The sequence below is a fragment of the Pelobates fuscus genome, chromosome 12 (genome assembly GCF_036172605.1).
Source record: "Pelobates fuscus isolate aPelFus1 chromosome 12, aPelFus1.pri, whole genome shotgun sequence".
Lineage (NCBI taxonomy): Eukaryota > Metazoa > Chordata > Amphibia > Anura > Pelobatidae > Pelobates > Pelobates fuscus.
The window spans coordinates 97516620-97533219 of NC_086328.1; the positions used below are offsets into that span (position 1 = coordinate 97516620).

At 39.7% G+C, this 16600-nt stretch overlaps 1 protein-coding gene across 1 annotated transcript in view; it reads left to right on the forward strand.

The window, feature by feature from the left end:
* Positions 1–16600, forward strand: part of LOC134578518 (mucin-5B-like) — a 144203-nt gene that overhangs the window by 77931 nt on the left and 49672 nt on the right. The window contains exons 14-18 of the mRNA XM_063437502.1: positions 712–876; positions 7808–7902; positions 8222–8348; positions 10288–10540; positions 12675–12727. Coding sequence (XP_063293572.1) covers positions 712–876; positions 7808–7902; positions 8222–8348; positions 10288–10540; positions 12675–12727 — 693 coding nt within the window. The remainder of the gene's footprint in view (positions 1–711; positions 877–7807; positions 7903–8221; positions 8349–10287; positions 10541–12674; positions 12728–16600) is intronic.

Here is a 16600-nt window from a genome sequence, read left to right on the forward strand (position 1 = left end):
GGCAAGTGATTACTGGTGTCAATATGCTAACTTACTACTGAGGTTAAAATACATTAGCAAAGAAGAGATCTTTTCTCCCGTTTTCAAGAATTCATCAAGGGCTGCACGAATGCGCAAAATTGACTGTAAAACTTTAATATTATAATTCATAAAAATAAAAATAAAAAGAAGCATAACAAGCAAAGTCATGCAAATATATAAAACAAGAGTTTTGATGCGAATTTAATTGAAAGTTACATGTCAACTGATCATTACATAACAATTACAGCTATGTGTGTACAATATATTGGCTAATTTATAGATAGATTTTTCTTACTACAGTACATAAAAACAAGATAATGATCATCAACATTCTGAGCACCATAACCCCCACAATGCACCTCCTCCCATTTTTGATTGTTTTGATGTACATGGGAAGCATTGGCTCCCTGCCTCCCCGTCCAATGCAACAGAGCTGAGAGTTATTAAGCAGAAACATCTGAACTAGGCCCCTGAAAGGACTTAGCTCATTATGACTGCTTGTAATGGGGGAGTGGCCATAACATGGCACCATAACAACTACAGTGAGCTGTAGTGGTTATGGTATCTGAAACGTTCCTTTAAAATCAAAATGTGCATGCCGCTTCTATATGAATATGTATTTGGGAGTAAATAAGAATCTATTAGATTTTTCTCTATATGTATTTAATATAAAATTATATTTTTTCTGAGGACTTTGTGGAAATTTCAATGGGGTGGAGGCTGATGACTTGAAAACAATGAGTGGAGTGGTGGAGGAATCAGCCTCAGCTTTCAGTAACTCATGGAAAGTCCAAGCATCTTGCTCTGACCTGCCTGATCATTTTGAAAACCCATGTGCCAACAGTATAAGCAAAGGTAAACTATAGATTGCACTTAATTTATAAAGAATCAAAAGGGTTCTGAATTCTTTACTAAGAAAATATGCGTTATACCAATATACAGTATATACTGTATATACAGTGTCTATCTTTCTATTGTTATTTGTATTTCTCATTGTCATATCCAGAGACTTTCAGAAGCCTGGGAATCGGAGGGTTCTACTCAGGATCTTAGTTGTTCCTAGAACTGCACTCTTTTATACAGAGAGATTTCAGATGTTCCACCTAGAATCTCCTGCAGCCATTCTCGCAAATGGGGGGTTAGAGCCCTGAATGCTCCATTCGTGAATAATACTATTATTGCTTTCTCTTTTCACATCCTTTCTAGCTGCTCTTTCAGTGCTTGCTCTCATTCTTTCTTCTTTATGTTATGGTCACTGGGTATTGCCACCTCTATCCCCACCATCGAAGTCTTCTATTCCTTGTCTCTCACCACAATGTAGGGTTGCCTAGCCAGTGCTTGCTTGTCAAGTCTCACAGGAAATCAGCCCTGCCATTCTCTACTACCCTTTGTGGTACCTCCCAACTGGAGACCCAGCCCATATCATGTGTGACAAGTGGAAAATAGTGATGTCCCGAACAGTTAGCTGGCGAATAGTTCCTGGCGAACATAGTATGTTCGCGTTCGCCACTGTGGGCGAACACATGCGATGTTCGGTCCGCCCCCTATTCTTTATCATTGAGTAAACTTTGACCCTGTACCTCACAGTCAGCAGACACATTCCAGCCAATCAGCAGCACACCCTCCCTAGCAGACCCTCCCACCTACTGGACAGCATCCATTTTATATTCATTCGGAAGCTGCAACCATTTTTTTTTCAGTGCATATAAATGTTACAAGCAGATACTCCCCCCAGACACTCTGTATTACTGCAGATACTCCCTCCAGACACTCTGTATTACTGCAGATACTCCCTCCAGATACTCTGTATTACTGCAGATACTCCCTCCAGACACTCTGTATTACTGCAGATTCTCCCTCCAGACACTCTGTGTTACTGCAGATACTCCCTCCAGACACTCTGTATTACTGCAGATACTCCCCACAGACACTGACACAGAGCAGAATAGGGACTGTTCCCCCTACATAGGGTCACTTGGCAGATATGGATTGACACCTATCCTAAGGATCCCTGATACACACTGACACAGAGCAGAATAGGGACTTTTCCCCCTACATAGGGTCACTTGGCAGATATGGATTGACACCTATCCTAAGGATCCCTGATACACACTGACACAGAGCAGAATAGGGACTGTTCCTCCTACATAGGGTCACTTGGCAGATATGGATTGACACCTATCCTAAGGATCCCTGATACACACTGACACAGAGCAGAATAGGGACTGTTGCCCCTACATAAGGTCACTTGGCAGATATGGATTGACACCTATCCTAAGGATCCCTGATGCACACTGACACAGAGCAGAATAGGGACTGTTCCCCCTACATAGGGTCACTTGGCAGATATGGATTGACACCTATCCTAAGGATCCATGATACACACTGGGGGGGGGACCTACTGTCCTCCCCCTGCCCCCAGCCCTGCGTGGTGGGTGGGGGCCATAAAAATATCTGCCAATTTACCCTATGTAGGGGAAACAGTCCCTATTCGGCTCTGTGTCAGTGTGTATCAGGGATCCTTAGGATAGGTGTCAATCCATATCTGCCAAGTGACCCTATGTAGGGGGAACAATCTATATTCTGCTCTGTGTCAGTGTGTATCATGGTCTCTGAGGACAGGTGTCAATCCATATCTGCCAAATGACCCTATGTAGGGGGAACAGTCTATATTATGCTCTGTGTCAGGGTGTATCAGGGATCCTTAGGATAGGTGTCAATCCATATCTGCCAAGTGACCCTATGTAGGAGGAACAGTCCCTATTCTGCTCTGTGTCAGTGTGTATCAGGGATCCTTAGAATAGGTGTCAATCCATACCAGCCAAGTGACCCTATGTAGGGGGAACAGTCACTATTCTGCTCTGTGTCAGTGTGTATCAGGGATCCTTAGGATAGGTGTCAATCCATATCTGCCAAGTGACCCTATGTAGGGGGAATAGTCCCTATTCTGCTCTGTGTCAGTGTGTATCAGTGTCTCTGAGGACAGGTGTCAATCCATATGTCATGGTGTCAATATGTCATATGTCAGGTGTCAATCCATATCCATTGTGATTTAGGAATGTTAGGTGATTTATGCCCTTTATGGATTAAAACCAGACTCTGCATCAACTGTGTAATTTTCCATGGGAGGTTTGCCATGGATCCCCCTCCGGCATGCCACAGTCCAGGTGTTATTCCCCTTGAAACAACTTTTACATCACTTTTGTGGCCAGAAAGAGTCCCTGTGGGTTTTAAAAGTCGCCTGCCCATTGAAGTCAATGGCGGTTCGCCCGGTTCGCCCGGTTCGCGAACGTTTGCGGAAGTTCCCGTTCGCCATTCGCGAACCGAAAATTTTGTGTTCGCGACATCACTAGTGGAAAAGTCTGGAAGAAATCAATTCTGGACAAAATATATATATATATATATATATATATATATATATATATGTCCATCTGCTTCTTCTTCTTGATGTTATGATAATAATATCATAACATGAATATTGTCAACACTAAATTTGGCCCTAAATGACAGAAGGGAGCCCAATTATTGATTGGTATGTAGGTCCCCCTAATGTGAGCAGTGATTTAAGCAGGATTCTGCAGCATATAAATTCCATCAAGAACACTGTCACTCCGACCACAGTAGCAAGACACGTCCTCAATTTCCACAATGGCATCGCTGACAATCTACGATTTCAGGCCATTGATAAACTAGTGCCTAACCCAAGGAAAGGCGACTTTAACAAAATTCTACTACAAAAAGAATCTCACTGGATCTTCACCTTCAAGACTCTAGCCCCTCGTGGCTTAAACGAAGAATTTAATTATACACCTTTTATACACCAGTAATCGGAGGCTATAGAGCACGATTATTAACAGCTTTTCCTCCACTGGTTCTCCCTTGCAAAACTTACTTGCACTACAATTGGTGCTCTCATACATTCCATGCTCTTATATATCAAATTGTGATGAGCAATTTGTAAAAACTACTGTTATGAATTTCAGTAATGGTTGGAAGACAGCCACATTTGATCTATGTATGACACTCTTATCAAAATATATTTTCCTTTAATCTATCTAACTGTTTCATTTCTCATATGGATATAAGGTCTAAACTTATATTTTTATGACCTGAGTAAGAGAAGTTCTCTAAACTGAGTAGGTACTTACATACATTTTCTAACATACTCAGTCACCTCCAGGTATAACTTAGGACCATCCTTATTATACCACACTGAAACATTTCTAATAATCTATAGTGATAGTGACTAGTACTGTATATGCACATGGACTTGGGCATACACATATCGCAAACCGAGATTTTGTGAGATCATCACACTTCTGACCCTATTGAGCCACCGTAGATTACCATTTCCCAGACAGCCGAAAACGGACCAATCAGCTGTAAGGGCGGGATTTATAATTCCACCACTGGAGGGAGTAATTTCCCCCTGACGAGCCCCTAAACAGGGCGAAACGTGCATCGGGTTTTCAGAAATCACTCTGAGCTCTCGTCAGAACACCTACCACATGACTGCTCCCTCAGAATTTCAGCAACCACACTTGCTTTACTTACCGATCAAGGTACCCTGATATGCAGTTCACTGACGAGTAGCGCTGATTAACAGACCGACCGAGGTTTTGAAACTAACCATTTTATACTAGCTACTTTTGCCACTGCACTGGCAAATCTCCAATATTCTTTCTTTACTATTACTGGTGCCCATGAAGGCACTTTCCCTTCTTTTTATCTCTAGAATTGTTTAATAAGAGAAGCTGACGAAAAAGATTTGGGCTACCCCTTCAGACGATGTAGCAACAGTCAAATAGCATTTCCAACGCAAACATTTGTACTGCCTGGCATAATATCTAGCAGCAAGCCAGCGGTTACTTTGCATACTTACCATTCTCAGTATCTATTCCGCTATGGGTTTCACTAAGGTATAATATCCTGGAGCAAGTTAGCGGTTACATTCTATCCAGACCACTCTTAGTATTTATTCCGCAATTTGTCTCACTAGCCTTGAACTGCCTGGCACAATATCTAGGAGCAATCCAGCGGACACATTATACACCTACCATTCTTAATATTTATTCCGCTATTGTCTCTTCATGGCATAATATCCTGGAGTAATACAGTGGATACTCTGTATACAAACCACTTTCAGTATTTATTCCGCTATCTGTCTCATCACGGTTTAACATCCTGGAGCAAGACAGTGGATACTTTGTATACAGACCTATTTTTTGATTCCGCTACTTGTCTCATTACCTCTGAACTTGTTCATTGACAATAATGGTAATGCAGCAGGCTACCATTAGTTAACCACGTGTACTATTACCTGTATAGACAACTGGTTGCACCAATCTCTCTGTTCAGCATTAGATCTAGGATCCAGTCAGTTAACATTTGAATACTGACCACTCTTCAGGAATTACGCCACTATTTATCTCAGTATTTTTGAGCTCACTCAGACTGGCAATCACATTTATTTGCTATTCCTAATATCTATATTGTCCCATTGAGCTCACCGGACATAATTAATAATCTACTTTAATAGTTTGCGACTATACAAACCTATTCCTCTAAGATTTACTAGGTCAATTTCTATTAATCCTCCTTTGGAATATTGGAGAATATTAGCTAGACTATTTGGACCCTGGGGATTTTTTGACGTATTCTCTCACCCCGGGTACCTTATGATATATATACTCATTCATTTATAACTGATTAGTTCATAAATAAGTAAACAACTTATGTTTACGTTCTATGTTGTTTTTTGGTTCCCTCCTCTTTGTTTTCCCCCTTGCCCCCTATGTATACACCTCCATTTTCTTGTGTCAGCTATTCTGACTGCTAGCCAATAGTCAGCCAGCATATACTGTACCTAAGAATTGGTGACAGTTTACGTTAGGTACGTTTTTTCGACATATTAAAGCATTGTATTTTACTTCTTATTTCTACAGTACATTACACATTTCCGCTAGTGACTGTTCACTTCAGTAATGTTAGTTTTGACACTAATATTTATTTAGGAATGTCTTTTTGATACTAATATTCCAATATTGTGTTTCAATTTAAGGACAGATTTCTCTCCCTTTGTACTTTCTACTTTTGAGGGTTACCCCCTCCCTGTCCAGCTACACTAGACAATCTTATGGGCCAACCCATTCCTTTTTCTTGCTCACATCAAACTGTTAGGATGCACCATGCTGTCCTAAAGGCATTAACGCATAGTATTGGAACATCCTTATTTTGTTAAGAATTTTGTTAAAGAATACTCCAGACCATAACAATTTCATCTCAATGAAGTCCTTCTGGGACCTGAAGTCTCTGGGCACCTCCTTACTCTGTAATGTTAAGGATAAAGTAAGGAGTTAAAGATGCTACCACTTTTGGTACATTGCAACAAAAACAGAGAATATGCGAATGGACAAAGCTTATAGTAAGGATTACTTCTATTAATATATGGAACACAACTGCAGTTGGATGTAGAAGTGATTATTTAATAAAATAAAAGAGAATGTACTTACTTAGTACAGGTACTGTAGCTTTAAATATATTGGATGAAATGTACGAAACAAACCGTTATTGTCAACCCCCTCCTTTTTCTCTTCTGTACCCCTACCCCCCCCCAAAAAAAAATCTGAACTCTTCATAAATAAAGAATTTATAAAAAAAAAAAATATATATTGGATGACTGTTAGTTGTTTCAGCAGAGCAAGTAGCAATAGATTTGAAACAGAGTAGCAAGTAGTTTTTGCAAAAGACAGGAATTTCTGTTATTATGTAGCAACAGAGAGAGAGGTTGATTAGCAAGCAGGCAGAGTCCAAAATGACTGAGAATAATACTTAGCGTTGGAAGCAGATATTCCCAGGCTTGTGTTAAATCCGGCAAGAGAGTACTTCGAAAGGAGTAAGAGTAGAGGTCCATTATTCAAGCCGAGGTCGAGGTGAGGAGAAGGAAGGTCAAGCATTTTCCAGTCCGGTTCGGTACACGTAATTGTAAGTAGAAATAATTTTAGCCGGGTTGAGGTTCTCGGGGCAGCCACAATAATCCAGCAATTTGAATCTGGCCCGGTCTCCCTATGTAGCGCTGGGAGACCGCGTCAGAGAAGGGGGCGTGGAGGTGCTCCGTCTACCCGGAAGTGCCAGGGTAACGGCAACGCCGACACGGTAGGACCTGACACTTATAGAAACAAAATAACTTGCCTTTCCGTTCAAGTCTCAAAATAGTTTTTGCTCACTTGGGCCATTGCAGAGTTAACCTATACCGTTTGCAAATCAGACTGATCCCACCCATAAGAACAGTGCAGAACCAGAATGCTGACAAGTTCTCTCTGCATGAGTGGTACATCAACACCAGATGATAATTTCAGCCTTCTACGGGTCTCGTCAGTGAGGTGTAGCTGAAATCCCTCTAGGCACAGTGAACACAGGCTCCACATCTGGATTACCCTTTTAACTAAATGAGAACCAATTTAATGCATTGCAATAAAAACAGAGAATATGAGAATGAACAAAAGATTAGAAAAACGCAATAACTTGCCCTTCTGTAAATCCCCCTCAGGTCTCAAAGTTTTTGCTCACTAGTGCCATCACAGGGTTCAACTACATTTGCATTACATTTAAAATTCACTTTGAATTCCAGACAAATCTCTCCTTAATAAATAACCTTGTTGTGTCAGATTTAGATGCTAGCATTGATGGATTAACAAAATTTGCTTAAATACATTTTTAATATTTATAAAAGCACAACATTTCCCATGCTTATCGTTTTGTCTGTGTCTTTGAATTACTGCTTTAGATGAATATGCCCAGCATTGGTGCTCGCTACTCATAAATACAACTGAGGTATTTGCTGCATGTCATCCTCATATAGATCCATTTTCTTATTTAAAGGTAAATATAAGAATGATTAAATTCTCTATGATTATTTACTATATCCAATTTAAATCTGTTTTCATAGTTAGACACAAATGATATAACTGTTAAATTTGCTAGAATCCATTTATCTTATTGTTTCTCATCAATGACGGATCGACATTCTGTGACTTTTTTTTCCTTTCTGCTTTTACAAACATTACACTAAATATATTTTTTAAGTTTTCAGACTGCTTTTTATGTTGTGTCCATTTCATTTTTCTCATGTTCTCATTTAACGTTTGCATTTTTTTTGTTTCACCTCCAAACATCTATTCTTTTTATTTTTTTATTTTAGTACTGTAAGTATGATGTGTGTAACTCTGACCACAGTGAAGATACTCTTTGTATGTGGCTCTCTGTTTATGCTCGAGATTGTGCTCTTAAAGGAGTGCCACTGTGGGGATGGAGGGAAAAAGTCTGTGGTAAGTAAATCTCTTGACCTACACGAAACAAACATAGTTGCCTTCTTTTAGAATAAATGTGTGTGGTGGGGCCGCATCCTGTGACTTGCCTTTATTTATATTATGTGTGTTCTCCCCATCCTTTCATATATTGTGCCAGCTCCCCGTTCGGGACTGCCTCCATGAAGGAAATGAATTCACCTCCTGAATGGGGACCACCCCGATACCCCCATTTAGAATGTTAGTTTAGAACCTTCACAACCCGCAACATAAGTATCAAATCGCAATCTGCAAGGGAAACAATTTTTGAGCGCTCCCTGGGCTGCCGCCATTCGAACAGATGAATGCCAGCCAGGGGGAGCGTTCGTGGATTGTTTCCAGACTCGCTCGTTTCCCAAATGAGGACCTCCCCAGTGCCCCATTAGAATGTTCGCACCAATTAATCAGAGCGTTCTCACTTGCAACCTAAGTGTGAAACCGCAAGGGAAGTAATTAATGAGTGCACCCCTGGGTGGCTGCCGTTTCATATATATATATATATACGAACCACATCCAGGGGGAGAATTCGTACCCCAAAAGGAGACACTTCCCTTGTGTGGGTTTCACACCAGGAATTCGTGAACAGAGACTAGCTGATCGAGGGACTGAGGCGAGGATCTCTAAAATTAGTGTGGGCACTTCTGGGGCACTGGCGAGTTTTTGTGGGCTCTCATGAGCCTGAGGGACAAAGAGACCAGCTCTCTTCCTGCAGGCGGGCTTTTCTGTGCCTGTGAGACAAAGGGACGATCCCTTTTTCCCGCGCCTAGGTTCCCAGGCACAGAGGCTCTTGGGAAGAAGACCCCTGTCGGTATGTGTGGGGAACCTCAGAGATTTAGTGGCAGGCTTTGGGGACAAAGAGAACGGATTCCCTTTCCCGTGCTGGGACCTCGGGGAGAGGGAGGATTGTGGGATGTGTCTTTGTATGTGATCCACCCCTTGCACGGGAATGCCGTGTGGTCAATAAAATTGGGTTGTACCTCCAGAACAAGTGGAAAGAACAAGGGGAAATGGGTCTTGTTGCAGTTTAAGTGGTTCCTGACCGGCTGAAGGAAAGGAATTAGTGGTGGTAACCGGTTGGGTTACCAGGAGGCCGCTACAATTTGATTTTGTGCATGTGTATAAATATGATATATTATGAAATATAAAAAAAGACATTATTCTCTTTCTCACATATCTGCTCTTGCCCTCCAAATACGTGTTTCCCTCTTTTTCAGTTTCTGCTCTCCTCTCCATGCTCTATGCTCCCTTTCCTTGGAAATATCTGTTCTCCTCACCATCTCATGTCTGATCTTCCATGACTTTATTATGCTTGCTTTCTGCCTCCATCTTCCAATACCCCTATTCTTATCATTTCATCATGTTAGCTTGTCCATTCCTTTCCATGTATTTTCTCTCATCCACTAACTCACCATATCGGCATCGATCTTCCTTCTATATATCCCCACCATCTACTAATTTCCCCTTGATTTCTGTTCTGTCCCTGAATTCTCCCCCTGATTTTCTCCATCCCTACAATCAGATTTTTCTCACCTTTCTAAGCATTGTAGATATTGATCTATCATTTAATCTCTGACTCAATAATGCAATCTTCAACTTGATACACATTTCACCAGTGTAGAGCCATAACATTTCAATTAACATGGTCTGAAAATCAAGCACCAGGTTGCAACATGAAATAATTAGTTGTATGTCCACAGAAAAACATGGAGCTTTGCAATGTTGCACCATGATGATGGTAACAAAGCGTGGTCGATATGACAATCTATACTACTTGGCACCATTCAAATTGCCTAGTCTGTCTGCAATATTCTTCTATAACAACTGGTGAGCTTTCTTTGGCTTCACCAGATATAGATCAAACAAGAGATTATCACATGATCCTTTGATGATAATGTTAATCTCTTAATTTGTTCTTAAACAGATCCTACGGGCAGCTGTCCTGAAACTATGACGTTTTCTTATAATCCAAGACCCTGCAATTTTACCTGTCGCTCTCTGTCTGAACCTGACCCTCTCTGCAGCATGCCCAATACTCCCACTGAAGGTTGTAGCTGTACAGAGGGAACCTATATGACGTCAAATGAAAAGTGTGTGCCTCCTGAGAAGTGTCCCTGCAGTTTTAATGGACGTGAAGTCCCAGTTGGTCATGCAATCAAAGTGGATGAGCTGTTATGGTAAGATTGTATTTTTGTATATCATTCATCCAAAGCTTCTGAAAATCTTGGACCAACATATAACAAAAAAGGAAGAAACAAAGTAAACCGCGCCCCAAATTGTAGATATACATGATTATATGTACATAGATGTCAAAATTTGTAGTACAGTGGACCCCAGAAATAAACACAGAAAAAAATAATAGTGCAATACAGTAAATGTGACATATAAGTGGTGGATAATAGAATGTCGTAAAATAAAAAATATTTTAAATTACTTTTATTCGCATCAACCAACTGCTTTCTGGTACCAACACAACCTAGGTGGTGATTATACTACCCATGCTGGTTATACTAGAGCAAGTTCTGCTCTAACAAATGTGAGTACATTACTGTACATATTTATTTTATTTCTCTACTTGTACTTACTTCACTATTGGGGTTTGTTTCTTCATTTCCTTCCACATATGCCTTGCACATTGGACTTTACCCCGAAGAACCTGGGGCTACCATACCAAAATATATCCTTAGACGGGGATTGTTCCATTCATGTGAAAAAACAGCAGAGCTCTGAGCTAGCTCATAAGAATGTGAGTGGTAGCGACATTCTATTATCCACAACTTATATGTCACATTTACTGTACTGCACTATTATTTTTTTATCTGTTTATTTCTGAGGTCCACTGTACTACGTATTTGGAGATCTACATACGTATAATCATCTGCAATTTGAAGTGTGGTTTACTTTGTTTCTTTCTTGTATTGATTGTACCAACAAGTTCCGGGAATCCTGTTTAATATTGTAGTGAGCGCCTATTAAATTCCTTTTTTCTTATATAACAAAAGTGGTTCAGCACTCCATTTTTTCAATTCTTATATATTTAAGAAAAGTCAATGTTTTAACTCAATTGAATAGGATAAACCATTTATATTTGGTACACAGGTTATTGGGGATAGTGAACCTCAGTAGATTTACTGATTAATCTAATAGATCTCTTGTTTGTTTGGTGGGGATGGGATTAGTACAGAAAAACATCAAGAGTCATTTGACATCTTTAGGCTACTTAAATTGACATAATATTGCCATATTTGATAAGTCAATATTTGAAAGTCTTTTTTAAGAAGGAGTTTATTTATTTTTAAAAAGGGAAATTGGTATAATTCATCAACTCTGTAACCGCAGCTGGTTCCTCTATTTACCACTATAACGTCTTAAAGCATAGAACTTAGCAGGGCTAACCATACAGATATCTCAGCCATAATTTGATATAGTCAGTCAGAGATCCTCTATTTAAAATATATAAATAATTGAGAATACAATATAAAATAAGGATTGTCTTGGAAGCAATAAAGTTTTGTCTTTTTAGATATTTATTATATAAAATATAAATATAGACATAGAAAATACATTGCAATAATTTATAGCAGAGTTTATAAGATTAAACTATATGCTTGCACTATCAAAAATAGAATAACATATCCTCTTGAACATGTCAACATCTCTCAGTCATTATAATATGGAGCGACAGTGTCTCTGTCTCCAAATATCTCCTCTGTGTCTTAACATTTAAAAGATACACTTATTTATATCATAGATGTTAATTTTTGGACCTCCCTAAACTTGGCAAAGATACACGGCCATAACTAAAACGTAAGTGCACACGTCATGGGAAATTCCCTGACTTAGGATAATATGGCATCTTAAAGTCTGAACATCTTATCTATTATTTCTACTAAAACGTAAGGCTGCACACATCATTGGAAATTCCCTGACTTGAGACAAGATGGCTTCCTAAAGTCTGATGACGTAGCATAGCCTTGAAGATGTCATTGCATTCTTGTTTTGTATTAAGCTAAGACAAATTGGCGTAAACATATTATGCACTGAAAGTAGGTTAGAGGTTATTGCTTAAAGAAACATGTATGAAAAACAATATGTTCCATTTCTGACACCTTGTCAGTTTGCAACATCTCTTAAAGACAAAGTACACAGTTTAATGAATACAACATTTCATTCTAAAACTTGTAATATTTGCATTTGGCTATAACAACAGAATTTCAGTTACACCTTGACTTTATTTTTTTTCCTGAAAATGTGATGCTTTGTATTATTTAACATTTGAGACTTACTAGTCCAGTTTTTTTTTTCTTGCAGTAAATGTATCCGTGGGGTTTTAGAATGCCCTAAAAAGGATGAACCCATCAAGGGTATGTATGCAAGTTTTTAATCTGACTGTTGATATTTTCTGATGTTTTAGTTTGGCAGAATTGAAATTTTAGTAAAGACACACATATTTTCTGCAGAAACTAGGTGTATTTCAATTTGTTTTAAACTATGTAGAAATACCTAGTAAGTGGAACTCTCTGGGTTATAAGAATACAACAAAATATTGCAAAACAGCCTAATAAAAACAAGGGAAAAAAATGGGAAACATAAATACAACATACAATCACTAAAAAGAATGAAAAGGTAAATGGTCACCTGAGTCAAAGGCTTTGCCCATCTTTTTAACATATAAACTTGTTAAAGGTTATGGTTTTACTCTACTTAGGATAATGCCTACTGGATGTGTTTTAATAGACATTGGAATTATAAGATTTGAAATGTATTCTGATACAAACTAATCCTGAAAATGCATCAATTTTTACATAAAAGATTTGGATAGAAATGTTATTATTGTAGTGAAAGCCATTCATCTATTTTGAGACAGTATTCAACTTCTTTAATATTTAACTTCCAAACAAGTAAAATGTAAAATATCATATTTTGGTACTTTGCCAAGTTATGTCCCATGATCATTCATATATGTATGTTGATTCAAAGTATTCTGTAAATAAATTTGTATACCTTTGGGTAGAGATGTCCTGAATAGTTCGCTGGCGAATAGTTCCCGGCGAACATAGCTTGTTTGCGTTCGCCACGGTGGGCGAACATATGCGATGTTCGGTCCGCCCCCATTCGTCATCATTGAGTAAACTTTGACCCTGTATCTCACAGTCAGCAGACACATTACAGCCAATCAGCAGCAGACCCTCCCTCCCAGACCCTCCCACCTCCTGGACAGCATCCATTTTAGATTCATTCGGAAGCTGCATTCTCAGTGAGAGGAGGGACAGTGTAGCTGCTGCTGATTTAATAGGGAAATCGATAGCTAGGCTAGTGTATTCAGTGTCCACTACAGTCCTGAAGGACTCATCTGATCTCTGCTGTAAGGACAGCACCCCAAAAAGCCTTTTTTTAGGGCTAGAACATCAGTCTGCTTTTTTTTTCCTGTGTAATCTAATTGCAGTTGCCTGCCTGCAAGCGTGTGTGTCAGGCTCACAGCGTATACTGTGTACACTTTCCCAGTGCCACCACTCATATCTGGTGTCACAATAGCTTGCATTTACAAAAAAACAAAAAACTTTTTTGACTGTAATATAATAGCAGTCAGTTTCATTCACACGTGTGCATTTCAGGGCCTGCCAGGGCACAGTGTCACACCAGTGCAACTCATATCTGGTGTAACAGTAGTGTACATTTAAAAAAAAAAAAAACTAGAAATTTGACTGTGAAATAATAGCAGTCAGTTTCCTTTACAAGTGTGCGTTTCAGGGCCTGCCAGGGCACAGTGTCACACCAGTGCAACTTATATCTGGTGTAACAGTAGTGTACCTTTTAAAAAAACAACACTTTTTTGACTGTGAAATAATAGCAGTCAGTTTCCTTCACACGTGTGCGTTTCAGGGCCTGCCAGGGCACAGTGTCACACCAGTGCAACTTATATCTGGTGTAACAGTAGTGTACCTTTTAAAAAAACAACACTTTTTTGACTGTGAAATAATAGCAGTCAGTTTCCTTCACGCGTGTGCGTATCAGGGCCTGCCAGGGCACAGTGTCACACCAGTGCATCTTATATCTGGTGTAACAGTAGTGTACATTTAAAAAAACAACACTTTTTTGACTGTGAAATAATAGCAGTCAGTTTCCGTCACATGTGTGCATTTCAGGGCCTGCCAGGGCACATTGTCACACCAGTGCAACTCATATCTGGTGTAACAGTAGTGTACATTTAAAAAAAACAACACTTTTTTGACTGTGAAATAATAGCAGTCAGTTTCCTTCACGCGTGTGCGTATCAGGGCCTGCCAGGGCACAGTGTCACACCAGTGCAACTCATATCTGGTGTAACAGTAGTGTACATTAAAAAAAAGCTAGAAATTTGACTGTGAAATAATAGCAGTCAGTTTCCTTCACACGTGTGCATTTCAGGGCCTGCCAGGGCACAGTGTCACACCAGTGCAACTCATATCTGGTGTAACAGTAATGTACATTTGAAAAAAAACTAGAAATTTGACTGTGAAATAATAGCAGTCAATTTCCTTCACACGTGTGCGTTTCAGGGCCTGCCAGAGCACAGTGTCACACCAGTGCAACTCATATCTGGTGTAACAGTAGTGTACATTTAAAAAAAAACAACACTTTTTTGACTGTGAAATAATAGCAGTCAGTTTCCGTCACACGTGTGCGTTTCAGGGCCTGCCAGGGCACATTGTCACACCAGTGCAACTCATATATGGTGTAACACTAGTGTACATTTAAAAAAAAACAACACTTTTTTGACTGTGAAATAATAGCAGTCAGTTTCCTTCATGCGTGTGCGTTTCAGGGCCTGCCAGGGCAGTGTCACACCAGTGCAACTCATATCTGGTGTAACAGTAATGTACATTTGAAAAAAAAAAAGAAATTTGACTGTGAAATAATAGCAGTCAATTTCCTTCACACATGTGCGTTTTAGGGCCTGCCAGGGCACAGTGTCACACCAGTGCAACTCATATCTGGTGTAACAGTAGTGTACATTTAAAAAAAAACCACTTTTTTGACTGTGAAATAATAGCAGTCAAGTTCCGTCACACGTGTGCGCTTCAGGGCCTGCCAGGGCACAGTGTCACACCAGTGCAACTCATATCTGGTGTAACACTAGTGTACATTTTTAAAAAAACAACACTTTTTTGACTGTGAAATAATAGCAGTCAGTTTCCGTCACATGTGTGCATTTCAGGGCCTGCCAGGGAACATTGTCACACCAGTGCAACTCATATCTGGTGTAACAGTAGTGTACCTTTTAAAAAAACAACACTTTTTTGACTGTGAAATAATAGCAGTCAGTTTCCTTCACGCGTGTGCATATCAGGGCCTGCCAGGGCAGTGTCACACCAGTGCAACTCATATCTTGTGTAACAGTAATGTACATTTGAAAAAAAACTAGAAATGTGACTGTGAAATAATAGCAGTCAGTTACCGTCACACGTGTGCGTTTCAGGGCCTGCCAGGGCACATTGTCACACCAGTGCAACTCATATCTGGTGTAACAGTAGTGTACATTAAAAAAAAGCTAGAAATTTAACTGTGAAATAATAGCAGTCAGTTTCCTTCACACGTGTGCATTTCAGGGCCTGCCAGGGCACAGTGTCACACCAGTGCAACTCATATCTGGTGTAACAGTAATGTACATTTGAAAAAAAACTAGAAATTTGACTGTGAAATAATAGCAGTCAATTTCCTTCACACGTGTGCGTTTCAGGGCCTGCCAGAGCACAGTGTCACACCAGTGCAACTCATATCTGGTGTAACAGTAGTGTACATTTAAAAAAAACAACACATTTTTGACTGTGAAATAATAGCAGTCAGTTTCCGTCACACGTGTGCGTTTCAGGGCCTGCCTTAGCACAGTGTCACACCAGTGCAACTCATATCTGGTGTAACACTAGTGTACATTTAAAAAAAAAAACACTTTTTTGACTGTGAAATAATAGCAGTCAGTTTCCTTCACGCGTGTGCGTTTCAGGGCCTGCCAGGGTACAGTGTCACACCAGTGCAACTCATATCTGGTGTAACTAGTGTACATTTAAAAAACAACAACACTTTTTTGACTGTGAAATAATAGCAGTCAGTTTCCTTCACACGTGTGCGTTTCAGGGCCTGCCAGGGCACAGTGTCACACCAGTGCAACTCATATCTGGTGTAACAGTAATGTACATTTAAAAAAAACCTAGAAATTTGACTGTGAAATAATAGCAGTCAGTTACCGTCACACGTGT